Consider the following 23718-nt stretch of genomic DNA (forward strand, 5'->3'; position numbering starts at 1 on the left):
TTCTACGTTCTTAAAAAGATAATCATTTCGTTGTTGTTTTTTTTATAAAAATTCTCCTGGCCCTAAAGCATGCCCCATTCTTCATCAAGGACAACAAGAGCAGGGAGGATGATCCTGGTACTGTTGTGACATGAGGCACTTTAGGAGGGGGCGAGAATGTGACATAAGGTCAGGGCTAGAGACATGACATAATGTGGCAGGATGAGCTCATGCTGAAGGCTCCCAGGTCATGTGCGAGAAGGCTACACCTGTTGGTTTTGGAATGATGGACCCTGAATCTACTGATTGATACATGGGTGGAGCTGTCCCTGGACGTTCTCTATAAAGTTCCCTGAGAATTGGAAATGAAATGGACAACTCTTCCCTCTACCCCCATCATCCTCTAACTACCACTCTGCTGTCTGTTCTATCAAATACACATCAACACCAAGCATTCAGCACCAAAATCAGTCTCCATTTGCAATTCTATTCTGGAATATTAAAAATGGAGGACAACGTGAAATGGGCCACCGAGATTATTGACCAAAAATTGGAACTCGAGAAAGAAAATGAGGTGAGTGATAACTTTATGCTGTTGTATTATAGTACATACATTATTATATTTATTGCATTATTTGGATTTTCTCAGATTTTTTTTAAATAACCTTAATAATTTTTAATAACTTTTTTGCAAGTAAATATATATTTTCTTTTGACTGAAGTCAATTACTATTATTCAATATGTAAGGCATTAAAATTTTATTTTTTTTGTGGATCCTTGAATAATGGTTATTTAACTGTAGATATACCATATATAAAATTGTATTAGATTGGACAACCAGTGGAAAATTAGCCCAAATTTTGGTAAATTGTTAAAATTGTATGCTAGAGATGAACAGATAGGTTCATAAATCAATATGATGAATAAGTAGGTAGATAGATAGATAGATAGATAGATAGATAGATAGATAATAGATAGATAATATATAGAAAGATAGAATAGATAAATAGACAGAACAGTAGTTGTAATAAGATCAAACAATGGAGATGATGTTTAAAAGTAACAAAAAAAATATTAGGCTAGGTAATAAATACTTTTAATAATTGATTCTCATTTTGTGGAGCTTATAATAAAATAATAGCACAAATTAACAGAATTAATAAATAGACCCAGTAAAGATTAATACTCTGCCATTCAGTCACACAGTACCGCCAGTAATATCGTATCATGTAACTGGTATCATTCGGGTAATCTGATGCCAAATATCAGTGTCATGAGTGCAATTACTAATCATGGTGATCCAAAATATGTTATGAGATAGCACAGTTTATAAATAATCTCAGGATAGAGCAATATACTTTTATACATTATAATAGAATTAATAATAATAATAATAATATTATTATTATTAATTGTGGTTTAAAAGTCAACCCCTATATTTAATACCTACATTTTTTTTCTCTTCAATTGTTTTACTCTTCAGTTCTTTCTTTTATAAGAATAAAGCTACAAGTAAAAACACATGACTACATTTATTTCAGACCTTGAAACCTCGCTTTCGGAAAACTGGTGTGATTGACATAGACAGGAATGAATTAAATAAAGAAAACTGCAAACCTTCAGTGAACCGGAATCTGGCAAATTTGCAGGTATCTATCTATCTATCTATCTATCTATCTATCTATCTATCTATCTATCTATCTATCTATCTATCTATCTATCTATCTATCTATCTATCTATTATCTGTCTATTATTTACCTATTATCTATCTATCTATCTATCTATCTATCTATCTATCTATCTATCTATCTATCTATCTATCTAGTATCTGTCTATTATTTATCTATGTCTCTATTATCTATCTATTATCTATCTATCTATCTATCTTTCTATCTATTATCTATCTTTCTATCTATTATCTATCTATCTATCTTTCTATCTGTTATCTATCTATCTATCTTTCTACCTATTATCTATCTATCTATCTATCTATCTATTATCTATCTATCTATCTTATATCTAATCTATCTATCTATCTATCTATCTATCTATCTATCTATCTCCTTGCCCACACTCTCGGGCAGTACAGTTTATTACCACATTATTTTCTTGGCTATCAATCTACAATGAGGTTATAAATCTCCTGTATGTTGGGACTTCTCACCCGGCTCCCATTATTGCCCACATTTCACTCTCCGGCCTTTGTGTGATATATAGCATTCAGCAGTCCGTGGTCTTTCATTATTGCAGAGAGCAGCTGAGCACACAGAGCTACAAGCAGCGCAGAGCACTAAATTACAAAAGAATATACACAGCCAGACCTGAGAGTTGGCAGCAGAACTTGCAATTGATTTGATGACTTTTTTTTACATAAGTTTTGTGGGGTAAAAAAATAGGTCTGTCCTTCTAAACGTTAGAGAAATGTAATAAAAAGTGATATTACTAATCCAGCTGGAAGGCTAAAGTCTAGTGTACTAAAGCCACTTAGGAAATAGATTGTCCGACTGCTATCTCTCCTTAGTCCCGCCATACATAGGGACGCTCAACTTGACCGAGAGCCCCTATGTTCTCTCTCTGGCAGGAGCTTATCTCCCGGAGAATACAATTCAATTTCTACGAAGGTCTCCTAATTTTGGGTGTTAAATATGATGGGACATGTTGGATTTTAAAATGCCCAATCCTTTGTCATTGTGGGGCTGGGCCAAGCATCTTGCTCATGAAGACAGCAGGAGAGATAGCTTTGGATGTCAAAGTATGGTATCAGTGGCGTAACTAGAGTCTGAAGGGTCCCAGTGCAAGATTTGGACCGGCCCCACCCTGATTATATGATATATGCCCTCCATTCTGGTATTTATGTCCCTCATCCTAGCTCCATCCTGGTATATATGTCCTTTTTCATGGGCCCCATCCTGGTATATATATCCCCCATCTTGGTATATATCCCCTGTTCTGTTGCTGTTCTTTAATGCATAGAAAAAAATAAACCATTATACACAGCAGGGGTGTACATAAAAGTATTGGGGCACTATAATAGAAGTATAATGCACCCTGCTTAATCCTCCATATAGTATAATGTACCCCATAGTCTTACATAAAGTATAATGCACCCCTCATAGACCTCCATATAGTATATTTTTGCACATTGTCATTGTCGGACGCTGTTCAGGCCAGGTCGTCCGACAGACAGCGGTAATTCTGCTTTTGACCACTATTTGCTCGTTGGCGTCGGCTAGATTTTGTCTAGCTGTTCCGGGGTTAATTTACCTGATCCTCGGATTGGAAGCTGGGCCATGCCCATTGCCTTTAAATAGTTCTCCTGATCTTTGGGCGTCGCCGATTATAGCTTCTGTCTTGTGCGTTGTTATCTCGGTCTGGTGAGGAGAGCTGGTGGTTGGAGATTCGTTGCTGGTGGTGTATTTTCCTTTGTCTTATTTACTCCTTCCTATATTTGTATTTATTTTGCCCTGCACATTTATAGTGTATTCCTGAGTGACTGCGGCATGGTGTATATTTTCCTTTATCCTTGTCTGTGCTAACTGTGGAATTGGTGTATTACCTCTTCACTGGGTGGTGGGCGGTTGGTTTCAGCCTAGGGCTGAGCTCAGGAGACAGGGCGAGGGTCGAGGCCTGGACATGCACACCATCAGTGTAAACTCCAGGTAGAGGGTCAGTCAGGATTTCCCTAGTCTGAGGGAAATTGCAGGGGCCCGGGTTATTAGCTCTCGCTCACCTAGTCTCTCCCTGACATTATAATCGGCCCAACAACACAAAAGAGAAAAAAAAAAAAGCGGTTTCTTTTTTTTGTGTTTTGTCATGGATCCCATGACTTCCATAACCCGCCAGTTGGAGGCGCTGTCCCTACAGGTCACAGAGTTAAGGGGGGCAGTACAGCAACAGGGACTAGCAGTATCTAATGTGCAAGCTGGAGCGACAGGAAGAGTTGCTGAGCCTAAATTTCCTTTGCCTGAAAAATTTGCTGGGGAACGCAGTAAATTTGTTTCTTTTCGTGAAGCTTGCAAACTATTTTTCCGTATGCGCCCGATATCTTCAGGTAATGAGGATTAGCGTGTGGGCCTGGTGTTGTCATTGTTGAGTGGGGATCCCCAAGCATGGGTGTTTTCTTTGCCATCTGATTCTGCTGCATTTGACTCTGTGGAGAGTTTTTTTTCCTGTCTTGGGAAAATCTACGATGAACCTGACAAAATGGCTCTTGCAGAATCTAAGATACGCTCTATTCGCCAGGGGGAGCGAGTTGCAGAGGATTACTGTTCTGAATTTCGTCGCTGGGCGATCGATACCCAATGGAATGATCCAGCATTGCGGAGTCAGTTTATATATGGGATTTCTAGAAGGGTTAAAAAAGCCCTTCTGATGTACGAGACTCCTGCTTCTCTAGATTCCGCCATGAGTCTGGTTGTCCACATTGATCGCCGTTTGCGTCAGGGGGAGCATGAAACACCGCCTATGGGAGAGGGTTTAGGTTCACGTGTGGTTGCTGCAGGTGAGCCCACGGAGCCTATACAAATCTCAGGGGTGTCACATGTGAAGCGTCGAGCCCCTGAGCTAAGGAAGCAGGGAGCCTGTTTTTACTGTGGTAAAACTGGTAATTTTATTAACATCTGTCCTCTGCTGCCTAAGAAAAACGCAACGGCGGAAAACTTCTCAGCTCAGAGGGTGTGGAGGAGACCAATCTGAGCTTATGTATATCCTCCATGGTGGTTTCTCAGTGCATGCTCCCCGCTAAGGTTTTTATCGCTGGCAGCGAGCTGCCAATTACTGTTTTTGTGGATAGTGGTTCAGCCACAAATCTCATTGATGAGGAGTTTGCACGCACAGCAGGTTTTAGGATTGAAAAACTGTCTCATCCTATCCGCGTGGTCACCATCAATGCTGCTCCTCTCTCTCAGGGGGAGATTACTGAGTTTGTGGCTGAGGTGAAACTCCACATTGGAGTTCTACATTCCGAGCGGGTTACATGTAAGGTGCTCAGGAATCTTCCTGCTCAGGTGGTTTTGGGTTTTCCTTGGTTGTCTATGTACAACCCGGTAATTGACTGGAAAACTCAGGACATAATTCGGTGGAGCGAGTTCTGCCAGGTGAATTGCCTGGCCACATGTGTGGCTGCGGTGACTTCAAGCGTTCCGGAGTCACTTCTGGATTTTGTGGATGTGTTCTCCGAGAAGGGTTGTTCAGAGCTGCCGCCACATCGTCCTTATGACTGTTCTATCAGGTTTAAACCTGGGGCCAAATTGCCTAAAGCAAGGATGTTTAACATCTCCGGTCCGGAGAGACAAGCGTTAAAGGATTACATTGCTGAAAGCTTGAGCAAAGGGCACATCAGGCCGTCATCCTCGCCGGTGGCAGCAGGGTTCTTCTTTGTGAAGAAGAAAGATGGCGGATTACGCCCGTGTTTGGATTTCAGGGAGTTGAACCGGATTACGGTTCGTGATCCATACCCTATGCCTCTGATTCCAGATTTGTTCAACCAGGTGGCAGGTGCTAAGTGGTTTACCAAGCTTGACCTCAGGGGGCGTACAACCTCATAAGAGTCCGTCAAGGTGATGAGTGGAAGACGGCTTTTAATACCCCTGAGGGTCATTTTGAAAATTTGGTGATGCCGTTTGGGTTGATTAACACATCTGCAGTGTTCCAACATTTCATCAATGATGTGTTCTCGCATGTTTTGGGGAAATTCGTTATCGTGTACCTAGATGACATTCTCATATATTCTTGCGACCGTGATACTCATTTAGATCATGTCAGGCAGGTGTTACAGCTTCTCAGAGAGAATAAGCTGTATGCTAAACTTGAGAAATGTGTATTTTCTGTTCAAGAGTTGCCTTTCTTGGGTTATATTGTGTCTGCTTCTGGTTTTAAAATGGACGCCGCTAAGGTGCAGGCGGTGCTGCGTTGGGAACGTCCTGATAACCTGAAAGCACTTCAGCGGTTCCTTGGGTTTTCTAACTACTATAGGAAATTTATCAAGGATTTTTCCATCATTGCTAAACCGCTAACTGACATGACTAAAAAGGGTACCAATTTCTCCGTTTGGCCTGAGGCTGCTGTGCGCGCATTTGAATTTCTTAAGAACAGTTTTGTTTCAGTCCCCATTCTTGTGCCGCCAGACGTATCTAAACCCTTTGTTGTGGAAGTCGATGCGTCTGAGGTAGGTGTGGGGGCGGTACTATCTCAAGGCTCATCTTTGAGTGGTTTACGTCCGTGCGCCTATTTCTCCAAGAACCTGTTGTCCGCCGAACGTAACTACGATATCGGCAACAGGGAGTTGTTGGCAATCAAGTTGGCCTTTGAGGAATGGCGACACTTCTTGGAGGGGTCGGTACATCAGGTAACTGTTATTACCGATCATAAGAATCTGCTGTATTTGGAGTCTGCCAAGCGTCTGTCCCCCAGGCAGGCTCGCTGGGCATTGTTTTTCACGTAGTTCAATTTTGTGGTCTGTCCAGGTGTTTTCCGGGGGGAGAACCTCGGGAAGATCCAGTACCCATCCTCCAAAAGGGTGTTGTGTTGTGGTTTCGGCTCTCACTACCGAGGTTGAGGCTGAGATTGCCGAGGCTCAGGAGGAGGTACCATCTGAGCTTCCCGTCAACAAATCTTTTGTACCGCTTCATCTCCGCCTAAAGGTTTTGGCGGAGCATCATGATGCTGTCCTGGCTGGTCACCCAGGGGTTAGAGGTACCTTGGAGTTGGTGTCACGTCGGTTTTGGTGGCCCAAGATCCGACAGGACGTGGTCTCATACGTGTCAGCTTGTACCACGTGCGCTAGGGCTAAGACGCCTCGCTCCCATCCTGTTGGCACACTACTTCCTCTTGAGGTGCCTAGTAAGCCATGGACGGAAATCTCCATGGATTTCATCACTGATTTGCCCTCATCAGCTGGAAACACGGTCATCTTGGTGATTCTTGATCAGTTTTCTAAAATGTCGCACTTTGTGTCTTTGCCTGCGTTGCCTAACGCTAAGACTCTGGCCCAAGTATTTGTGCAGGAGGTGGTCAGACTTCATGTGGTTCCGTCTGACATCGTGTCTGATAGGGGGTCTCAGTTTGTGGCTGGAGAGCGTTTTGCTCACGGCTGGGAATCAAGCTATCTCATTCTTCGGCGTTTCATCCTCAGTCAAATGGTCAGACTGAGCGTATGAACCAAAATTTGGAACAGTACTTACGCTGCTTTGTCTCTGATAACCAGGAGGAGTGGTCTACCTTACTTCCTTTGGCTGAGTTTGCCATCAATAATCACCGCCAGGAGTCATCTGGGGAGTCTCCGTTTTTTTGTGTTTACGGGCTACATCCTCAATTTTGTACCTTGAGTCAGAGGGGCTCTTCCGGCATTCCGGAGGAGGACCAGTTAGGAACACAATTGTCATCAGTCTGGAGGAGAGTTAAACAGCGCCTGTTGAGTGTGGGTGCAAGGTACAAACGTGTGGCTGACAGTAGGCGTGTGCCAGGTCCGGACCTGAGTGTGGATGACTGGGTGTGGTTATCCACAAAAAAACATAAGACTCAAAATACCATCCCTTAAATTGGGTCCACGGTTTATTGGTCCATTTAGGGTCACCGCCGTCATTAACCCAGTAGCGTACCGATTGGAGCTCCCTACGGTGTATAAGATACACAACGTGTTCCACAGGTCTCTTCTAAAGAAGGTGGTGGGTTCTGTGGACGCGGCGCCTATGCCACCTCCAGTCTTGGTGGATGGTAATTTGGAGTTCGAACTACTAGGTCATGTAGACATTATATTGCCTGAAAATCCCATTAAAGTCTATTAGATCTATTGACAATGTATTTTACCATTCTTAGGCTTTTTGCTTCTTAATAATAATAATAATAATAATAATAATAATAATATCGTTCTCTGTTTTTCCCCACCCTTAAAGGGTTAGTCTCAATTTTCCCAATGGCTAAAATTACAAAGTTCGTCTAAAAAATAGGCAACTTTGCAATTTACCTCTTATTAAAAATAATGTCTGTACTCTAGGTTATCGACCATTGCTATTAGACCGCATATGCTGTGCTTACAAACTCGTTTTGATAGGGATTGTAAACACTGATTTAAAGCTGTCCCAGATTGCCCTTGTTGTCCTCCAATGTTACTGCAGCATTTTCTGATATTCTGGTGTTTAAGGAGTAGTCTCTCTTTTTGTGGAGAGTGACATGCCTGACATGCCAGTGTAAGGAGACTTATAGGCCATATAATGCTCCTCTTGGAAATTAAATATGCAACAGTCAATTTGCATAGAGACCTTCTGGTGGCACAAGTTAATGAACAACAAAAAAAGGGTAAATTACAGCATTTGTAAAGTATTACCGCATATTAAATAACTATTTCATGACACATGACAAAATGATAAATTCTATGTTAAGGTATGAAATTAGGAAAACTGTTAATTATAAAAATAATAAAAATAGGAAAAAAAATATTAGTAAAAAATAAAACCACAGAAATATTTACCCATTTATGAAGTATGTCTGAAAAATAGCTTAAACGTGACCAAGTTATTAACAGTAATGTGTCATCACAAAATGACCTATTGTTTACATCATGTTTTTATATTAAAATGTACACTTTAAAAAATGATTTTTGACCATTTTGCTCAGTTCTATATATCCCTATTTTATACAAAAAAAGAAAATATCAGGAATCTTGCATTTTTCCTTTTTTAAAATCCGCCATAGGGACCCCGAGATATGGGCCTTTTTATTTTGTGCTAAATTTTATGGTCGTTACCAAGGTGGTGTAGCTCACGGGATCCTCTGGGGCGTGTCTTTGTGCAGTTTTGCATAATTACCCTGTGAGCCACACCCCCTTTGTAAGGACTAAATCTTTAGGACCGTATAGCAGATTTAGAAAAAAAAATTGAATAATCAGGGGAGGTGTGAGAGTAAAATAATAGCCACCTGTCACCTAGTGAGAAGTCCTATGTTAAAAGTTCTTTCAAGATTTTTGTTCTTTATTATTTGTACTCTCGGGCCTGTAAGTAATAATAGACTGACCACTCAATAACCATTGACTCTCACAGGGTGAAGATCGGGTACGGAAAACGTCTGTGGATTTGCGTAAGGAAATAGTAGATATTGGCGGAATAGAAAACTTTATTGAAATACGCAAAAGGAGACAAGAGCGTAAGAAGAAGAAGTCACAAGTGGTGGCTCCAGAACCTAAGCCAGAAATAGAAGAGATTGTAAGTATGTGTTCAATTTAGTAGACTTAAAGTGGACCTGTCATTTGATATAAATATGTATTTTTTTAAACCTGTGTAAATGTCACTGTTCTCCTGAATCCGGCGTTGTTTTTCTTTTGTTCCTGCGCCTCTCCTTTCCCGAGATATGGCCTCCTCTTCCCTGTATACAAATCTAATCTTGTTAAGTAAGTAGGTGTGGTCTCCAAAGACACTCCCATAAAAAAGAGATCAGGACCACGCCCACTTTGATTTGCATACAGGTAAGAAGGAGCCATATCTCAGGAATGGAGAGAGGCAGGAAAAAAAGAAAAACAACGCCTGATTCAGGAGAACAGCGGCATTTATACCAGATTATTTCTAAAAAAAAAAAGATTTTTATTGCAAGTGACAGTTGCTCTTTAATAAATGTGAGGAGTGGCTTCTACCACTGACAGATCCAATAATACATCAGTTTTTTTGATTTGTAGTAAAAAATTATTTATACAATGAGATGGAGTCTTGAAGTTATGTGACTCAACCCTTGGTAGACTTATAAAAAAGACTTTAAGGTTTATTCTATTGCTAAAAATTTGTGGATAGGTGATATTTGGTGGATCCTCGAGGTCTCACTCCTGGGATCGCCACCAATTGCCAGAATGGAGGACATAAGTTCTCACCTTTATATAGATCGGCTTACTATGAGATCCTATTGTAGATCCTCCAAAAACCCAAAATATTCAGCAAAGGAGGACTCTGCTGTTCTCAGAGATTAGATCAAATGTATCTTATACATCAATACAATATCAGTCAAAAAAAATAAATTTTTGACCTACAGACAGAACCCATCAGTCCAGACACATTCCTGAAAGCCGCCGTTGAAGGTAAAATGAATGTAATCGAGAAGTTCTTAGAAGATGGTGGCTCCCCAGACACTTGTGATGAGGTACGTCTAAAAGAGGTCTCCTTGGCTTGTTCGCACTATCTAAGACATTTGGGCATCAACCGTATCTCATCAAGGCATTTCTTGGCCAACTTTTTGCATTCCATTCCATCGCCCGAGCCAAAAGTTTGCCACGAGATTAAGTTCTACGCCCGATAATCATAACAATCATTAACATTGGTCTAATTTACCGATAATGTGATTGAAAGCCGCAAGCGCTGCACATATCACCAGCCGAGCTGTAAGGCGACCCGCTCATGTGACACGTCTGCAATTATTTATTTATTAGCCTAAAAATAGGAGCACCAAAGCCTTTTGGGATGCTCGATGGTTGTAATGAATTTCAATTACATGAAAAAGTCCCGCAGCTCGGTGTAGGGGTGAGATCAAGGACAGAGGACTCTCTAAGGGACATCTGTTGTAAAAGCAACCAATGTATGGACAAAATGGACTCTCCTTCCCAAATATAGGGGCTTCTTAGTCTTGTAACCCGTAGGGATCAAATCACAAGTTTTGTGGGTTAAAGGGGTTTACAGTGACAACTTGCCGATCAATGGGTGTCCCAATAATCAGCAGACCAGGGAACCTTTTTTCCCATTACAAGATGGCACAGCAGGGTGGACGCCCGACCGTGGCTCCATTCATTCCCCATGGGGATGCCGTGAAAAGCGAAGCTCCGCATTTGGTAGCCCTTTAGGGAATAAATGGAGCATGTACTGTGCACACTGCCGCTCTAGCCTTCAAGTTCTTCATTCTACTGAATGATGCAGGTCCCAGTGGCTGGACCTCCACTGATCAACAAGTGGATAGGTGATAACTTGTATAACAAGACAAACCCTTTATAGTGGAAACTACAGATGAATTGGGGGTTTGGGCAATTACATGAAATTTGTCCCATTTTGGCATAAGGTCCAATCTAAGGGAAATGGTGCAGCTCCTGTTGGTTAACTGCTGGGCAGGAGGGGAGCCATGGTTAAATGTGATGGTGGGCATAAATATGACCTATACTTCTTGATGACAGTCCGTCCCGTCAAGGGCAGACATACTGTTAGTAACACCTCCCTCAGCAGCCACACAGGGCCACAGGGCCACTACTGCCTCAAAAGCAGGAAAAATTGTGCTTTCTGATGACTGCAAGGGGCCCATGTACTATTCCTGCAGAGAGGTCCTCTTCTATATGTGTCCACTCCCGCTTCCCATGTTGGAGACCACCACTCTGTCCATATACTATTCCTGCAGAGTGGTCTTCTTCTATCTGTGTCTGCTCCCGCTTCCCATGTAGGGGGCCGCACTCGGTCCGTATACTGTTTATGGAGAGAGGTCCTCTTCTATATGTGTCCGCTCCCGCTTCCCATGTAGGAGACCACCACTCGGTCCATATACTGTTCCTGGAGAGAGGTCCTCTTCTATCTGTGTCTGCTCCCACTTTCCATGTAGGGGGCCGCACTCGGTCCGTATACTATTCCTGCAGAGAGGTCGTCTTTTATCTGTGTCCGCTCCCGCTTCCCATGTAGGAGACCACCACTCGGTCCAGATACTGTTCCTACAGAGAGGTCCTCTTCTATCTGTGTCTGCTCTCGCTTTCCATATAGCAGACCACCACTCGGTCCGTATACTATTCCTGCAGAGAGGTCGTCTTCTATCTGTGTCCGCTCCCGCTTCCCATGTAGGAGACCACCACTCGGTCCATATACTGTTCCTACGGAGTAGTCTTCTGTGCCATTAATTTTGGAAAAGCCCCTGTAAATATAATTTGTGCATTTAATTGTGGGCTATTATTTTTCAGTTCAAGCGGACAGCTCTCCATCGAGCTTCCCTGGAGGGTCACATGGAAATCATTAAGAAACTCATAGACAGTGGATCTTCTGTCAACTTTAGAGATCGGGTAAGACTGTAAATTGTATTATAAGCAAACAATGGCAATAATCAAAGTGGGGATGCCTAAGTGATGCCGGACAATGCCACCACAGCCCTCATTTCTGGGCAGGAGGGTCTGGCATGTTCCCCTTCTGCCATGCCTGGAGCTGCCATGGTCCTCAGGTTGGATCCTCCCTAGTTTACTTTCTAAGTTGGAGTTATTTAACCTTCCATGGAAAATGGGGATAGTGGGGATAGGGCCAATGTGCGAATTAGCACAGCACCCTTAGCACATGGCTATAGGTAGTCCTCTTAGATGCAAAATTGCCACACGGTCAGAAAGTGACCAGCTGTCACGGGAGTACTGGGTAGACTAAGACTGATTACCCGGGCCCCTGTAATATCCCTCAGGCTAGGGAAACCCTGTCTGTCCCTTTCCCAGAAGTTACACTAGTGGTGTGTATGTCTGGGCCGCCAGGCCTGACCCTGACTCCTGTTTCAGCCCTAAGCTGAAACCACCACCCGCCACCCAGTGCAGAGACCACACACCAATCCCCACAGAAAGCACAGACAGGGAAAACTGAAAAACGCACCATGCTGCAGACACACAGGAATACACTATAATGTGCACAGGGCAAAACAAATACAAATATAGGAAGGAGAAATATTACAAAGGATAATACACCACCAGATACGATATTCCTACAACAAGACCACCACTCCAGACCGGAATCACCAGGCATAAAGCACAAGCTATAATCGGCGACGCCCAAAGTCCAGCACGACTATTTAAAGGCCGTGGGCATGACCCAGCCTCCAACCTGATCACCAGCTAGATTAACCCCGAGCAAGCTGGATAAAATCTAGCCGACGCCACTGAGCGTGTAGTGGACGTAAGTGGAATTACCGCTGTCTGTCGGATGCCCTAGTGTGAACAGCGTCCGGCATGACACCAGCCTGCCCAGGAGGAGATACTGGGAGCCAAACCAGTGCCAATATACATTTTTCAGCAGCAATAATAGAATAGCAGTTTTACCTTTCCATAAAAGAAAAGACACAGAATGTAGAATTAACCTCTTGTCAATAGTATACCACCAGGGCTATTTCTTATTAACCACAATGGTCCAGGGAAGCTTAAATTACTGCTCTAGACCACTGCTAACATTTATATTTACTTCTCTAGACCACTAGGGATGTCTAAATGAACCACTACACCACCAGGGATATTAGCAATGATGTCTTCCCTGCACTAGACCACCAGAGATACTTACACTTACAGCTTCTTTGCCTTAGACTATCAAGGATACTTACAGCTTCTTTGCCATAGACCACCAGGGATACCTACACTTACAATTTCTTTCCCTCAGACCACCAGGGATACTTACACTTACAGTTTCTTTTCCCTAGACCACCAGGGATACTTACAGCTTCTTTCCCTCAGACCACCAGGGATACCTACACTTACAGCTTCACCTCCTTAGTGCACAAGGGATGTTGATAAAGTACCATGGATCCCAATGGTACTAAACAGCATGAAGCAAGGCTCCTTTTCACACAGGCAGTATTTTTTTTTTTGGTGGAGAAGGTAGCGACCCTCATACAAACTCTGGTTACTCCTGGTCTTTGCATTCTGATTACTATTAGGCTATGGTCACACTGAGGAGTTATTGGAGCAAAAACTGAGCTGGCACTTCCCAAATCCTCCTCAAAAACTCTAAATTCCTGAGTTTCTGCTCATTTTCTTCTACGAAAACTGAGCAAAAAGACTCCGTGTGCACATATCCTTAGGCAGCTTTCATAGATTGCAGCCAAACAGCATTTTGCAGCAATTTAGCAAAATTGCATTAAAAAAATTGCGCTTCTACCTTGGCAAAAAAAGAAAAACCAGAACACTCAGTCATATTATCAATTAGCAATGCGAATAGGATGTTCTCTTCATCTTTCCTGTATAGCTGGACTGCACCGCCCTCCACTGGGCCTGCCGGGGGGGTAAGCTGGACGTCCTAAAGCTTCTGCAGGAAAACGGGGCTGAAATCAACGTAAAAGACAAGGTAAGACCTGGGGCACAAGGCGTCTCACGTCTCATCATCTCTAACCTTTTGGAGTAATTAAACATTAATTATTATATTAATTGTTATTAATTAATAACATTTTTGCAATGTTATTGTTGTGCGCCGATAACAACAGTCATTCATTTTAATAAATGAGTATATTTTTTCCTATTTTAGGTTCTTAGCACCCCCCTGCATGTTGCTACACGTACAGGCCATGCAGACATAGTGGAGCATCTGATTGCTACTGGGGTGGAGATAAACGCCAAAGACAGGGTAAGATTTGGGAGATTTGTTTTCGTTTTTGACTGTCTGTAAAATAGTGGACTGTAATAAGAAAACTGCAAGACTCCAAGTAATGAGTTTCCAGACAAATCGTACAAGTCATAGATGTGAACGGTGGCCGCACATGTGTCATTAGGCAAACCCAATAGAAGGCTATTAAGGCCTCATTCAGACGCCCGATTTTCGCGTACCAGTGCTCTCTGCGCTTGTCACAGGTCGCACTTGTACTTGTGGTGATCTATGCGGCCATTCACATGTCGTTCGATTTTGATCTGAGGGTCGGGTCAGAATCGGTAACGCACGTATATGGGTGCGTGAAAAATCGGGCTGCACTTGGATGACATCTGAGTGTGGTCTAATTTTCACAGACTTCTCAGACTCCACAAATGAGAAAATCTGATGACACTCTGATCAAAATAATCAGTCCGGTTTTCTCGTATGTGAATGAGGCCTAACGCTGTACTTTTGCTTTTTTGGCTACAGGAAGGTGATACCGCATTACATGATGCCGTCAGGCTTAACCGGTATAAAATCATCAAAATGCTAATAATATATGGCGCCAACATGATGGCAAAAAACTGGGTGAGTACGACCCAACTACATCTACAAGCGAGGGGTGGGAGAATAATTTTCACTTAATACAGTCCTGATGACTATTTATCTTATAGTCCTCTAGGATCTGGAATGATAAATCCCTTTCATGTTCCAGTGAGCTGCATTTCCGTATTAAAGTGGGGACACAATATACCTTATTTCCTCTAATGTGAGGACTACGAATGTGGCCATTATACCCTGAACACAGGCTCGGACTGGCCCACGGGGGAACAGGAGAATCCTCCGGTGGGCCACCCCTGTGAAGGACTTGATTCACTATTTGCAGAAAAAGATATCATCGTTCAGTAAACAAGCCAACCAAATTAATATTAGAAAAATCAACAGAAAATTTGTCTACTAGGGTCAGGTCTTTTTGGCATGTAGCTGAACATTGAACCCCAAGAGTAAATGTTATCGGTCAACCAAAGCCAACACTGCCTGGAGAACCCTCTTTTTTTAGTGCATTTTCTGCTTTCTTCCTAGATTTGTGCTGATTAATAATTTGTTTAACTCTTTAATCGAAGGCTAGCCTCACGCCACGTCTCAGCCTAGGTTGTGTCTGGCTTTAAAGATGGACTTTCTTGGGAAAAAATGGAACTCAAGGTTTTGTGTTTTCAACCCAGTTTTGCTAAGTGAAGTCTGTGGCCCAAATCGGGGGGTCATGTCTGAGCCCTAGTTAGACAGAAGCCTACAATGGAGCCACGACCAGAGGCCGAGACATGGGGCGAAACGAGCCTAAGACCACCATATGGTCGTAACCCAAATGTCGGCCACAATAACCTTTTATCCCCCAGACACTGTCAGTAACCACTGATTATAAATCATGTATGGATGTGTAGTGCCCCCACTGCCGCAGGGCCGAGGGGTACCCGGTACCGGGCCTCTGAGTCTCTGCTCTGGGGTTGTCACGGTGGCTAGACCCGGTCTGTGACCCTGCTGAGGGGCGCCCAATGAAAGGTGTGGATGGTGGTGGTGGTGCGGTGCGGTGCTGGCCACAGTAAATAACGAGGACACCAGATTGCAGTCTCTTTACCTCTTTACTGAAGGCTTCAGGATCCTCAGTCCGGAATACGGTTAACCAGGCTGCGCAAGTCCGGCCGGTCCGATGGCACCTCCAGAGTTCCCTTTGCAGGTGGAAATCTGTGCCTACCTTCTAGCGCTTGTGTGTTGTGGTCCTCCCCTGCTGTGCTTACGGGATAGTCCCCACAACTGTTGTGTCTGTTTCTCGTGTTCCCTCACAACTCGATTCTGATGTTCTTCTCCGTCCCCCAGATGATATGGCTAGGACGCACCCGTATGACAGGTAGGCTCGGAGCTCTTCCGGGACCCTAGTGTCGCCCCTCTCCTATTGTTGCCCCCTGTGTCTTCATAGGTGATTTGTGTGAGACAGCCCGCCTATGGTTGACTGTCCTGCCGTAGGTTTGAAGTATTGCTTGGAGCCTAGTACTTCCTCGGCGTTCCGGCCACCGGCTACGCGCCTCAGTAGGATGTTGCCTCGTCTTACAGCACGACTCCTACTGGTATTTCTCCTTGTTGCGTTGATCTCGTTTCTCACTCAGCACAATATACCTCGCTTCTTGTCCTTTCTTAGGGCACCGCCGCTATCTAGTGCAGGCGCGGTCCCGTAACGTTCTCTCTGTTCACTAGGCCTCTGTCAGGATCCCACCCCTGACAGGGACCCCCCTGAGTCTCTCCCCGCAACACCCTCTGCCACAGGGTGTTGCCTGTTCGATTCCCAGTCAGCTTCTGTCTAACTTCCTATCCAACCCCCAGTTTTACCAGATTGTGAGGAGTGGCCTAATACATAGCACCCTTAGCTCCCCCTGGAGGCCAGACTGTGAAGTGTATTGGTGTCTGTGATACCTGGTCAGGTGGACTCCTTCAGTGCCATCAGACGTACCATAGCCCCCCTTAGCGGCGGAGCATCAGTACTGCAATGACCAGGACTCTGGGGCGCTGCACTCCCCCCCGGTTAAATCCAGTACTCCTGGACTGGGAAGAAAACAACAATACATGTCAGCAAAAATACATACAATTTTGAAATGCAAATAACAATAAGTAAGTTCGAACGGAGCTTCCCTTTATGGGAGGTGAGGACACTTGAACGTTACAAACATGGTTAAATACTCTAAATAACATACTATAAATAACTTTTTCTTACCCAACCGGGTATTCTACTAAGTGCAAATTTTTGAACAATAATTTAACGTTGCCTTTAAGGACGTACACGCTGAATCCACTAAAGACCTTCTTATAAAACACTATAAAGCTAATCAACTTTTCCTTCATTTTCCATCTTTAAATCTGCAGGACCGCCTGTCTATCTGCCCCAGGCCTACTGCCTCTCGTTCTATTGCAGGACCGCCCCTTTCCGCCCGGGCCTACTGCCTTTCTGCTACTATACACAGTATAGAACGTATCATCCATCTCTCAGTTCAGGATCACCGAGCCATCTCTATATGGCTCCAAAGAGGACTCACCGATTAACCCCGTATGGGTTCACTTCCTGTCCTCATTCTCTGACACATCATTAAACATTTCTTACTATCAACTGTCTGACTATATATAACTCTTTATGCGTAAACATTATTAGTACTTTCTTTTAAAGCATCATCATTCTTTAAGTGCTATCGATGAACGTTCCCTTTAAGAAGGAACCAAGTCTCTATGAGGTAGTGCAACTTCTCAAGCTGCAAGTCCGTACGCAGCAAGGACTCCGGTACTGCTTCCAGGAACAGTTTCTTCGCAAAGAGTCCTTTCTTTTTATAAAACCAGTAGAGGGCACCTTTAAGAAGGTGCAAACTATTTACAATAAGTTTGTAATCATGCAGTGTTCATGATCCAGCAGTCTTTTCCAAATAGGTGGTTAAAAGGAGCAGAAAGGGAAAACAAAAACAAAAATAAAAAAGCAATAGGGATCCCGGGTAAACAAAGGGATCCCTTTAAGAATAACCCTAGTCGGGTTTAAAGCAGCAAAAAGCAGGGAAACAAGCAGTTAACTATTTACATATCCATGGCATCGAGGTTTACTCTCGCTCTGGCGGCCGTAGCTCCGCATAGACCTCGCTCGGCAAGGTGATCGGCGAGATCGGGGCCTTTAAGAAGTGCTCCATACCCATGGTCCGATCCCAGGGTGTAAGGCGCCGGAGTCTATAAGTCCCAGGGAGAGGGGGTACCGCGACGGGGCCTACCAGCAAGTCCTCTGCCAGCGAGGCAGGGTCGTTCTTCATACCTGCTTCAGATGCGGTCCCTCCGGTGCCGACCTGCTCCGTCTCCGCTGGGGTCTGGAACGCTAGTTGCAGGGCCTCGCACTGCGGCGTTGTCATCCCCGTTTGCAGCACCTCGCTTTCCGGCAGGGCCTTGCTTTCTGGCTTCAAAGCGCTGGAACTTCTTTCCTGCTCCGGACCAGATGGGGCTGCCAACAGACGTCTGATGAGGCTCCCGATGAAGGTCTTCTTCCACCCGGCCTCAGTGCTCAGCTGCGTCTGCCGTAGTTGGTCGCCGAGCTCATCCACTCCGGCCTGCAGGAAGTCAACATCAGCGGTGGAGGCCTGGTTGCGGTGCCCCTCCGGGTAGCTGGGGGAGTCCTCTGCTCCTACCCCACGCTCCGACTCCGGGTGGCTCGCCATGGCGTCCTCCATGTCGCTGACTCCTTCTTCCTGGTCCTTTTCCCACTCTCTCCTTCGTGGGCGGTCTCGTTTTCTTTGTCTCTGCCCACCATTGAGGATCAGGAGGCGGATCTCGGCTGCTGACGGACACGTCCTCAAGGGGCCGAAATATTTAGACTGGGCGGCCATTGTCTTTCGCGCTCTTCAGCTTGTTCACACCCACTTCCACGCCCTTCTTCTCCTCCTGCGCTCTCCGTGGCACTGTAATGGCGGAACTTTTGGCGTCAAGTGGCAGTCCATAGTCTTTGCAATAAGTCACAGTCCAAGCACAATAAATCACAGTTCCATGGCACACATGACCTGATTCCTCAGGCTTAAGTAGATCCTGTTCGTGACGCCAAGTTGTAGCTCCCCCACTGCCGCAGGGCCGAGGGGTACCCGGTACCGGGCCTCTGAGTCTCTGCTCTGGGGTTGTCACGGTGGCTAGACCCGGTCCGTGAGCCTGCTGAGGGGCGCCCAATGAAAGGTGTGGATGGTGGTGGTGGTGCGGTGCGGTGCTGGCCACAGTAAATAACGAGGACACCAGGTTGCAGTCTCTTTACTGAAGGCTTCAGGATCCTCAGTCCGGAATACGGTTAACCAGGCTGCGCAAGTCCGGCCGGTCCGATGGCACCTCCAGAGTTCCCTTTGCAGGTGGAAATCTGTGCCTACCTTCTAGCGCTTGTGTGTTGTGGTCCTCCCCTGCTGTGCTTACGGGATAGTCCCCACAACTGTTGTGTCTGTTTCTCGTGTTCCCTCACAACTCGATTCTGATGTTCTTCTCCGTCCCCCAGATGATATGGCTAGGACGCACCCGTATGATGGGTAGGCTCGGAGCTCTTCCGGGACCCTAGTGTCGCCCCTCTCCTATTGTTGCCCCCTGTGTCTTCGTAGGTGATTTGTGTGAGACAGCCCGCCTATAGCTGACTGTCCTGCCGTAGGTTTGAAGTATTGCTTGGAGCCTAGTACTTCCTCGGCGTTCCGGCCACCGGCTACGCGCCTCAGTAGGATGTTGCCTCGGTCTTGCAGCACGACTCCTACTGGTATTTCTCCTTGTTGCGTTGATCTCGTTTCTCACTCAGCACAATATACCTCGCTTCTTGTCCTTTCTTAGGGCACCGCCGCTATCTAGTGCAGGCGCGGTCCCGTAACGTTCTCTCTGTTCGCTAGGCCTCTGTCAGGATCCCACCCCTGACAGGGACCCCCCTGAGTCTCTCCCCGCAACACCCCCTGCCACAGGGTGTTGCCTGTTCGATTCCCAGTCAGCTTCTCTCTCACTTCCTATCCAACCCCCAGTTTTACCAGATTGTGAGGAGTGGCCTAATACATGGAACCCTTAGCTCCCCCTGGAGGCCAGACTGTGAAGTGTATTGGTGTCTGTGATACCTGGTCAGGTGAACTCCTTTAGTGCCATCAGACGTACCATAGCCCACCTTAGCGGCGGAGCATCAGTACTGCAACAACCAGGACTCTGGGGCGCTGCAGATGCAGTGTGGGACTGGGTTAGAAAGGCCCACCAATAACATTCACCTTAAGGACCACTATTCAGTTGCGTACCTGACCCTATTACGCAAATTTACTTTTTGCTTCTATGTAATATTAAATTGGCTAGCTTTGCCTTTGTCTGTAAATAGTGAATGAAGTGCGATAGCGCTGCTCATCAGCACTCCTTTACAGGGGCGGCCCACCAGAGGATTCTCCTGTTCTCCCGTGGGCCAGTCCGAGCTTGTATGAATGTGACTAATAGAACTACAGATACCAGTAAAGTAACCCGCTTTCTCCTTTGTGTGTGGTCCAGGATGGTAAGACCCCCACAGATCTCGTGCAGCAGTGGCAGTCGGACATCCGGGAGGCATTGGTGAAACGATCAAACGACGGCTCGGAGAAGCAGCTGTAAAGTGGAGACAAGTCATCGGCCTCTTATTTATTGCTGATGTGCACAGAGTATATTCTTGGATGTGATTATAGTCATCGCTTCTGAAGATTATTTTTGTAAATTGTTGATACAGTGAATTATGTACAGTCGTCATATAAATGTTGTATAAAGCATCGCTTCTAAGTAAAATAAAGTTTCATGGTATAATTGTATTGGGAGTTCCTGATATAATTTTGGGGTTGTTGGTTCTTGGTATTGTCCATTATTCTGTGGATACGGAGGACATCGGACACTTCTCTCCTCTCCTGGAGCTGACACTTCCTTCCCCTATGACTGTGTCCATTTTACAATAACCTTTTTATATATAAGTCCCACTGACAAGTAATTGATCTTGTTTTGTCTTGTTCTATTCTGAAGCAGCGCCTCCGCAGGATCAAGGAAGTATTACATGATGCCCATGTACATCAATGTAATGTAATGGATGTGCTGGGTCCTCCAGAGAACAACATACTGTTTAGCTAGTCTCCATTGCTGCTAATTGATAAGAGCTCCTCCTTATTAAAGGGGTTTTGATCATTCATCTTTGTTTAAGAATTGCCCCAAAGATAGGTGGAATAAAAGGTGTGCTACTTCTGGAACCTGAAGCGATTATCTGCAATCTCTGGAGAAACCTAAGGACAAGTGATCGGGTCCTCTGTAGCGCCACCACAGGGGATAGGTGACATTGCACAAATCAGTGGTCTATGTGCTCTGACTAATATGAGGGTCCAGAATGCTCTTATAGAGTAAATAAAAAGGTGACAACCCCTTTAAAAAGCATTTGCACCAAAACCATAAATCAGCAGTAAATATCCTGTAATTCTAGAAGTTTCTCAGTTTCACCATCTCAATCAGATATCACTAATAAGCTTAGGGCACAGCTATAATGCTGCAGAGGCAGCCAGGTCTCCGGGGCTAGGGGGCGCAAAGATACCCCAATTATATATGGTGTCATGATCTCAATGGCAAGAGAACATAGCATCAGCATATATAGGAACTAGCTCTTGGAAGATGGGAACTGAGCTGACCATGAACTAAACCTAACACACAACTAGCAGTGGCCGGGTAGCATGCCTACGTTGATTCTAGATGCCCAGCACCAGCCGGAGGACTAAATAATGCTAGCAGAGGAAAATATTAGTCCTAGCTCACCTCTAGAGAAATACCCCGAAAGGAGACAGAGGCCCCCCACATGTATTGGCGGTGAATTAAGATGAAATAACAAAACGTAGTATGAAAATAGGTTTAGCAAATTTGAGGTCCACTTACTACATAGCAGAAGACAGAAAGAACACTTTCATGGTCAGCTGAAAACCCTATCAAAACCCCATCCAGAAATTACTTTAAAACTCTGGCATTAACTCATAACACCAGAGTGGCAATTCCTGTTCACAAGAGCTTTCCAGACACAGTAACGAAACTACAGCTGTGAACTGGAACAAAAATGCAAAAACAAACATGGACAAGAGTCCAACTTATCTAGTAGTTGTCTAGGAGCAGGAACAAGCACAGAGAGGCTTCTGATAACATTGTTGACCGGCAAGCAACTAACAAAGCAGCAAGGTTATATAGCGACTCCCACATCTTGATGGGAACAGGTGAACAGAGAAGATGAAGACACCAGTTCAATTCCACCAGTAGCCACCGGGGGAGCCCAGAATCCAAATTCACAACAGTACCCCCCCCTCAAGGAGGGGGCACCGAACCCTCACCAGAACCACCAGGGCGATCAGGATGGGCCCTATGAAAGGCACGAACCAGATCAGAGGCATGAACATCAGATGCATTCACCCAAGAATTATCCTCCTGGCCGTATCCCTTCCACTTGACCAGATACTGGAGTCTCCGTCTGGAAACACGAGAGTCTAAGATTTTCTCCACAACGTACTCCAACTCACCCTCAACCAACACCGGAGCAGGAGGCTCAACGGAAGGCACAACCGGTACCTCATACCTGCGCAATAATGACCGATGAAAAACGTTATGAATAGAAAAGGATGCAGGGAGGTCCAAACGGAAGGAAACAGGGTTAAGAATCTCCAATATCTTATACGGGCCGATGAACCGAGGCTTAAACTTAGGAGAAGAGACCCTCATAGGGACAAAACGAGAAGACAACCACACCAAATCCCCAACACAAAGCCGAGGACCAACACGACGGTGGCGGTTGGCAAAAAGCTGAGTCTTCTCCTGGGACAACCTCAAATTGTCCACCACCTGCCCCCAGATCTGATGCAATCTCTCCACCACAACATCCACTCCAGGACAATCCGAAGATTCCACCTGACCAGAGGAAAATCGAGGATGAAACCCCGAATTACAGAAAAACGGGGACACCAAAGTGGCAGAGCTGGCCCGATTATTGAGAGCGAACTCCGCCAATGGCAAAAAAGCAACCCAATCATCCTGGTCAGCAGACACAAAACACCTCAGATATGTCTCCAGGGTCTGATTAATCCGCTCGGTCTGGCCATTCGTCTGAGGATGGAAAGCGGACGAAAAAGATAAATCTATGCCCATCCTAGCACAGAATGCCCGCCAAAATCTAGACACGAATTGAGTCCCTCTGTCAGAAACGATATTCTCAGGAATACCATGCAAACGGACCACATTTTGAAAAAACAGAGGAACCAACTCGGAAGAAGAAGGCAACTTGGGCAGAGGAACCAAATGGACCATCTTAGAGAAACGGTCACACACCACCCAGATGACAGACATCTTCTGAGAAACAGGCAGATCTGAAATAAAATCCATCGAGATGTGCGTCCAAGGCCTCTTAGGAATAGGCAAGGGCAACAATAATCCACTAGCCCGAGAACAACAAGGCTTGGCCCGAGCACAAACGTCACAAGACTGCACAAAGCCTCGCACATCTCGTGACAGGGAAGGCCACCAGAAGGACCTTGCCACCAAATCCCTGGTACCAAAAATGCCAGGATGACCTGCCAACGCAGAAGAATGAACCTCAGAGATTACTCTACTGGTCCAATCATCAGGAACAAACAGTTTATCAGGTGGGCAACGATCAGGTCTATCCGCCTGAAACTCCTGCAAGGCCCGCCGCAGGTCTGGAGAAACGGCTGACAATACCACTCCATCCTTAAGGATACCTGTGGGCTCAGAGTTACCAGGCGAGTCAGGCTCAAAACTCCTAGAAAGGGCATCCGCCTTAACATTCTTAGAACCCGGTAGGTATGACACCACAAAATTAAACCGAGAGAAAAATAATGACCAGCGCGCCTGTCTAGGATTCAGGCGCCTGGCGGTCTCAA

General features: G+C 45.1%; 1 protein-coding gene across 1 annotated transcript; it reads left to right on the forward strand.

Moving 5' to 3' along the window:
- Positions 1-269: 269 nt before the first annotated feature.
- Positions 270-20617, forward strand: ANKRD2 (ankyrin repeat domain 2). The gene is made up of 9 exons (XM_077257040.1): positions 270-553; positions 1522-1629; positions 9017-9178; positions 9993-10100; positions 11884-11982; positions 13907-14005; positions 14183-14281; positions 14774-14872; positions 20330-20617. The coding sequence occupies exons 1-9, from the start codon at positions 350-352 to the stop codon at positions 20426-20428; spliced, it is 1077 nt and encodes a 358-aa protein (XP_077113155.1). The 5' UTR covers positions 270-349; the 3' UTR covers positions 20429-20617.
- Positions 20618-23718: the final 3101 nt, after the last annotated feature.

The sequence above is a fragment of the Ranitomeya variabilis genome, chromosome 4 (assembly GCF_051348905.1).
Source record: "Ranitomeya variabilis isolate aRanVar5 chromosome 4, aRanVar5.hap1, whole genome shotgun sequence".
In the NCBI taxonomy this organism is placed as follows: Eukaryota; Metazoa; Chordata; class Amphibia; order Anura; family Dendrobatidae; genus Ranitomeya; species Ranitomeya variabilis.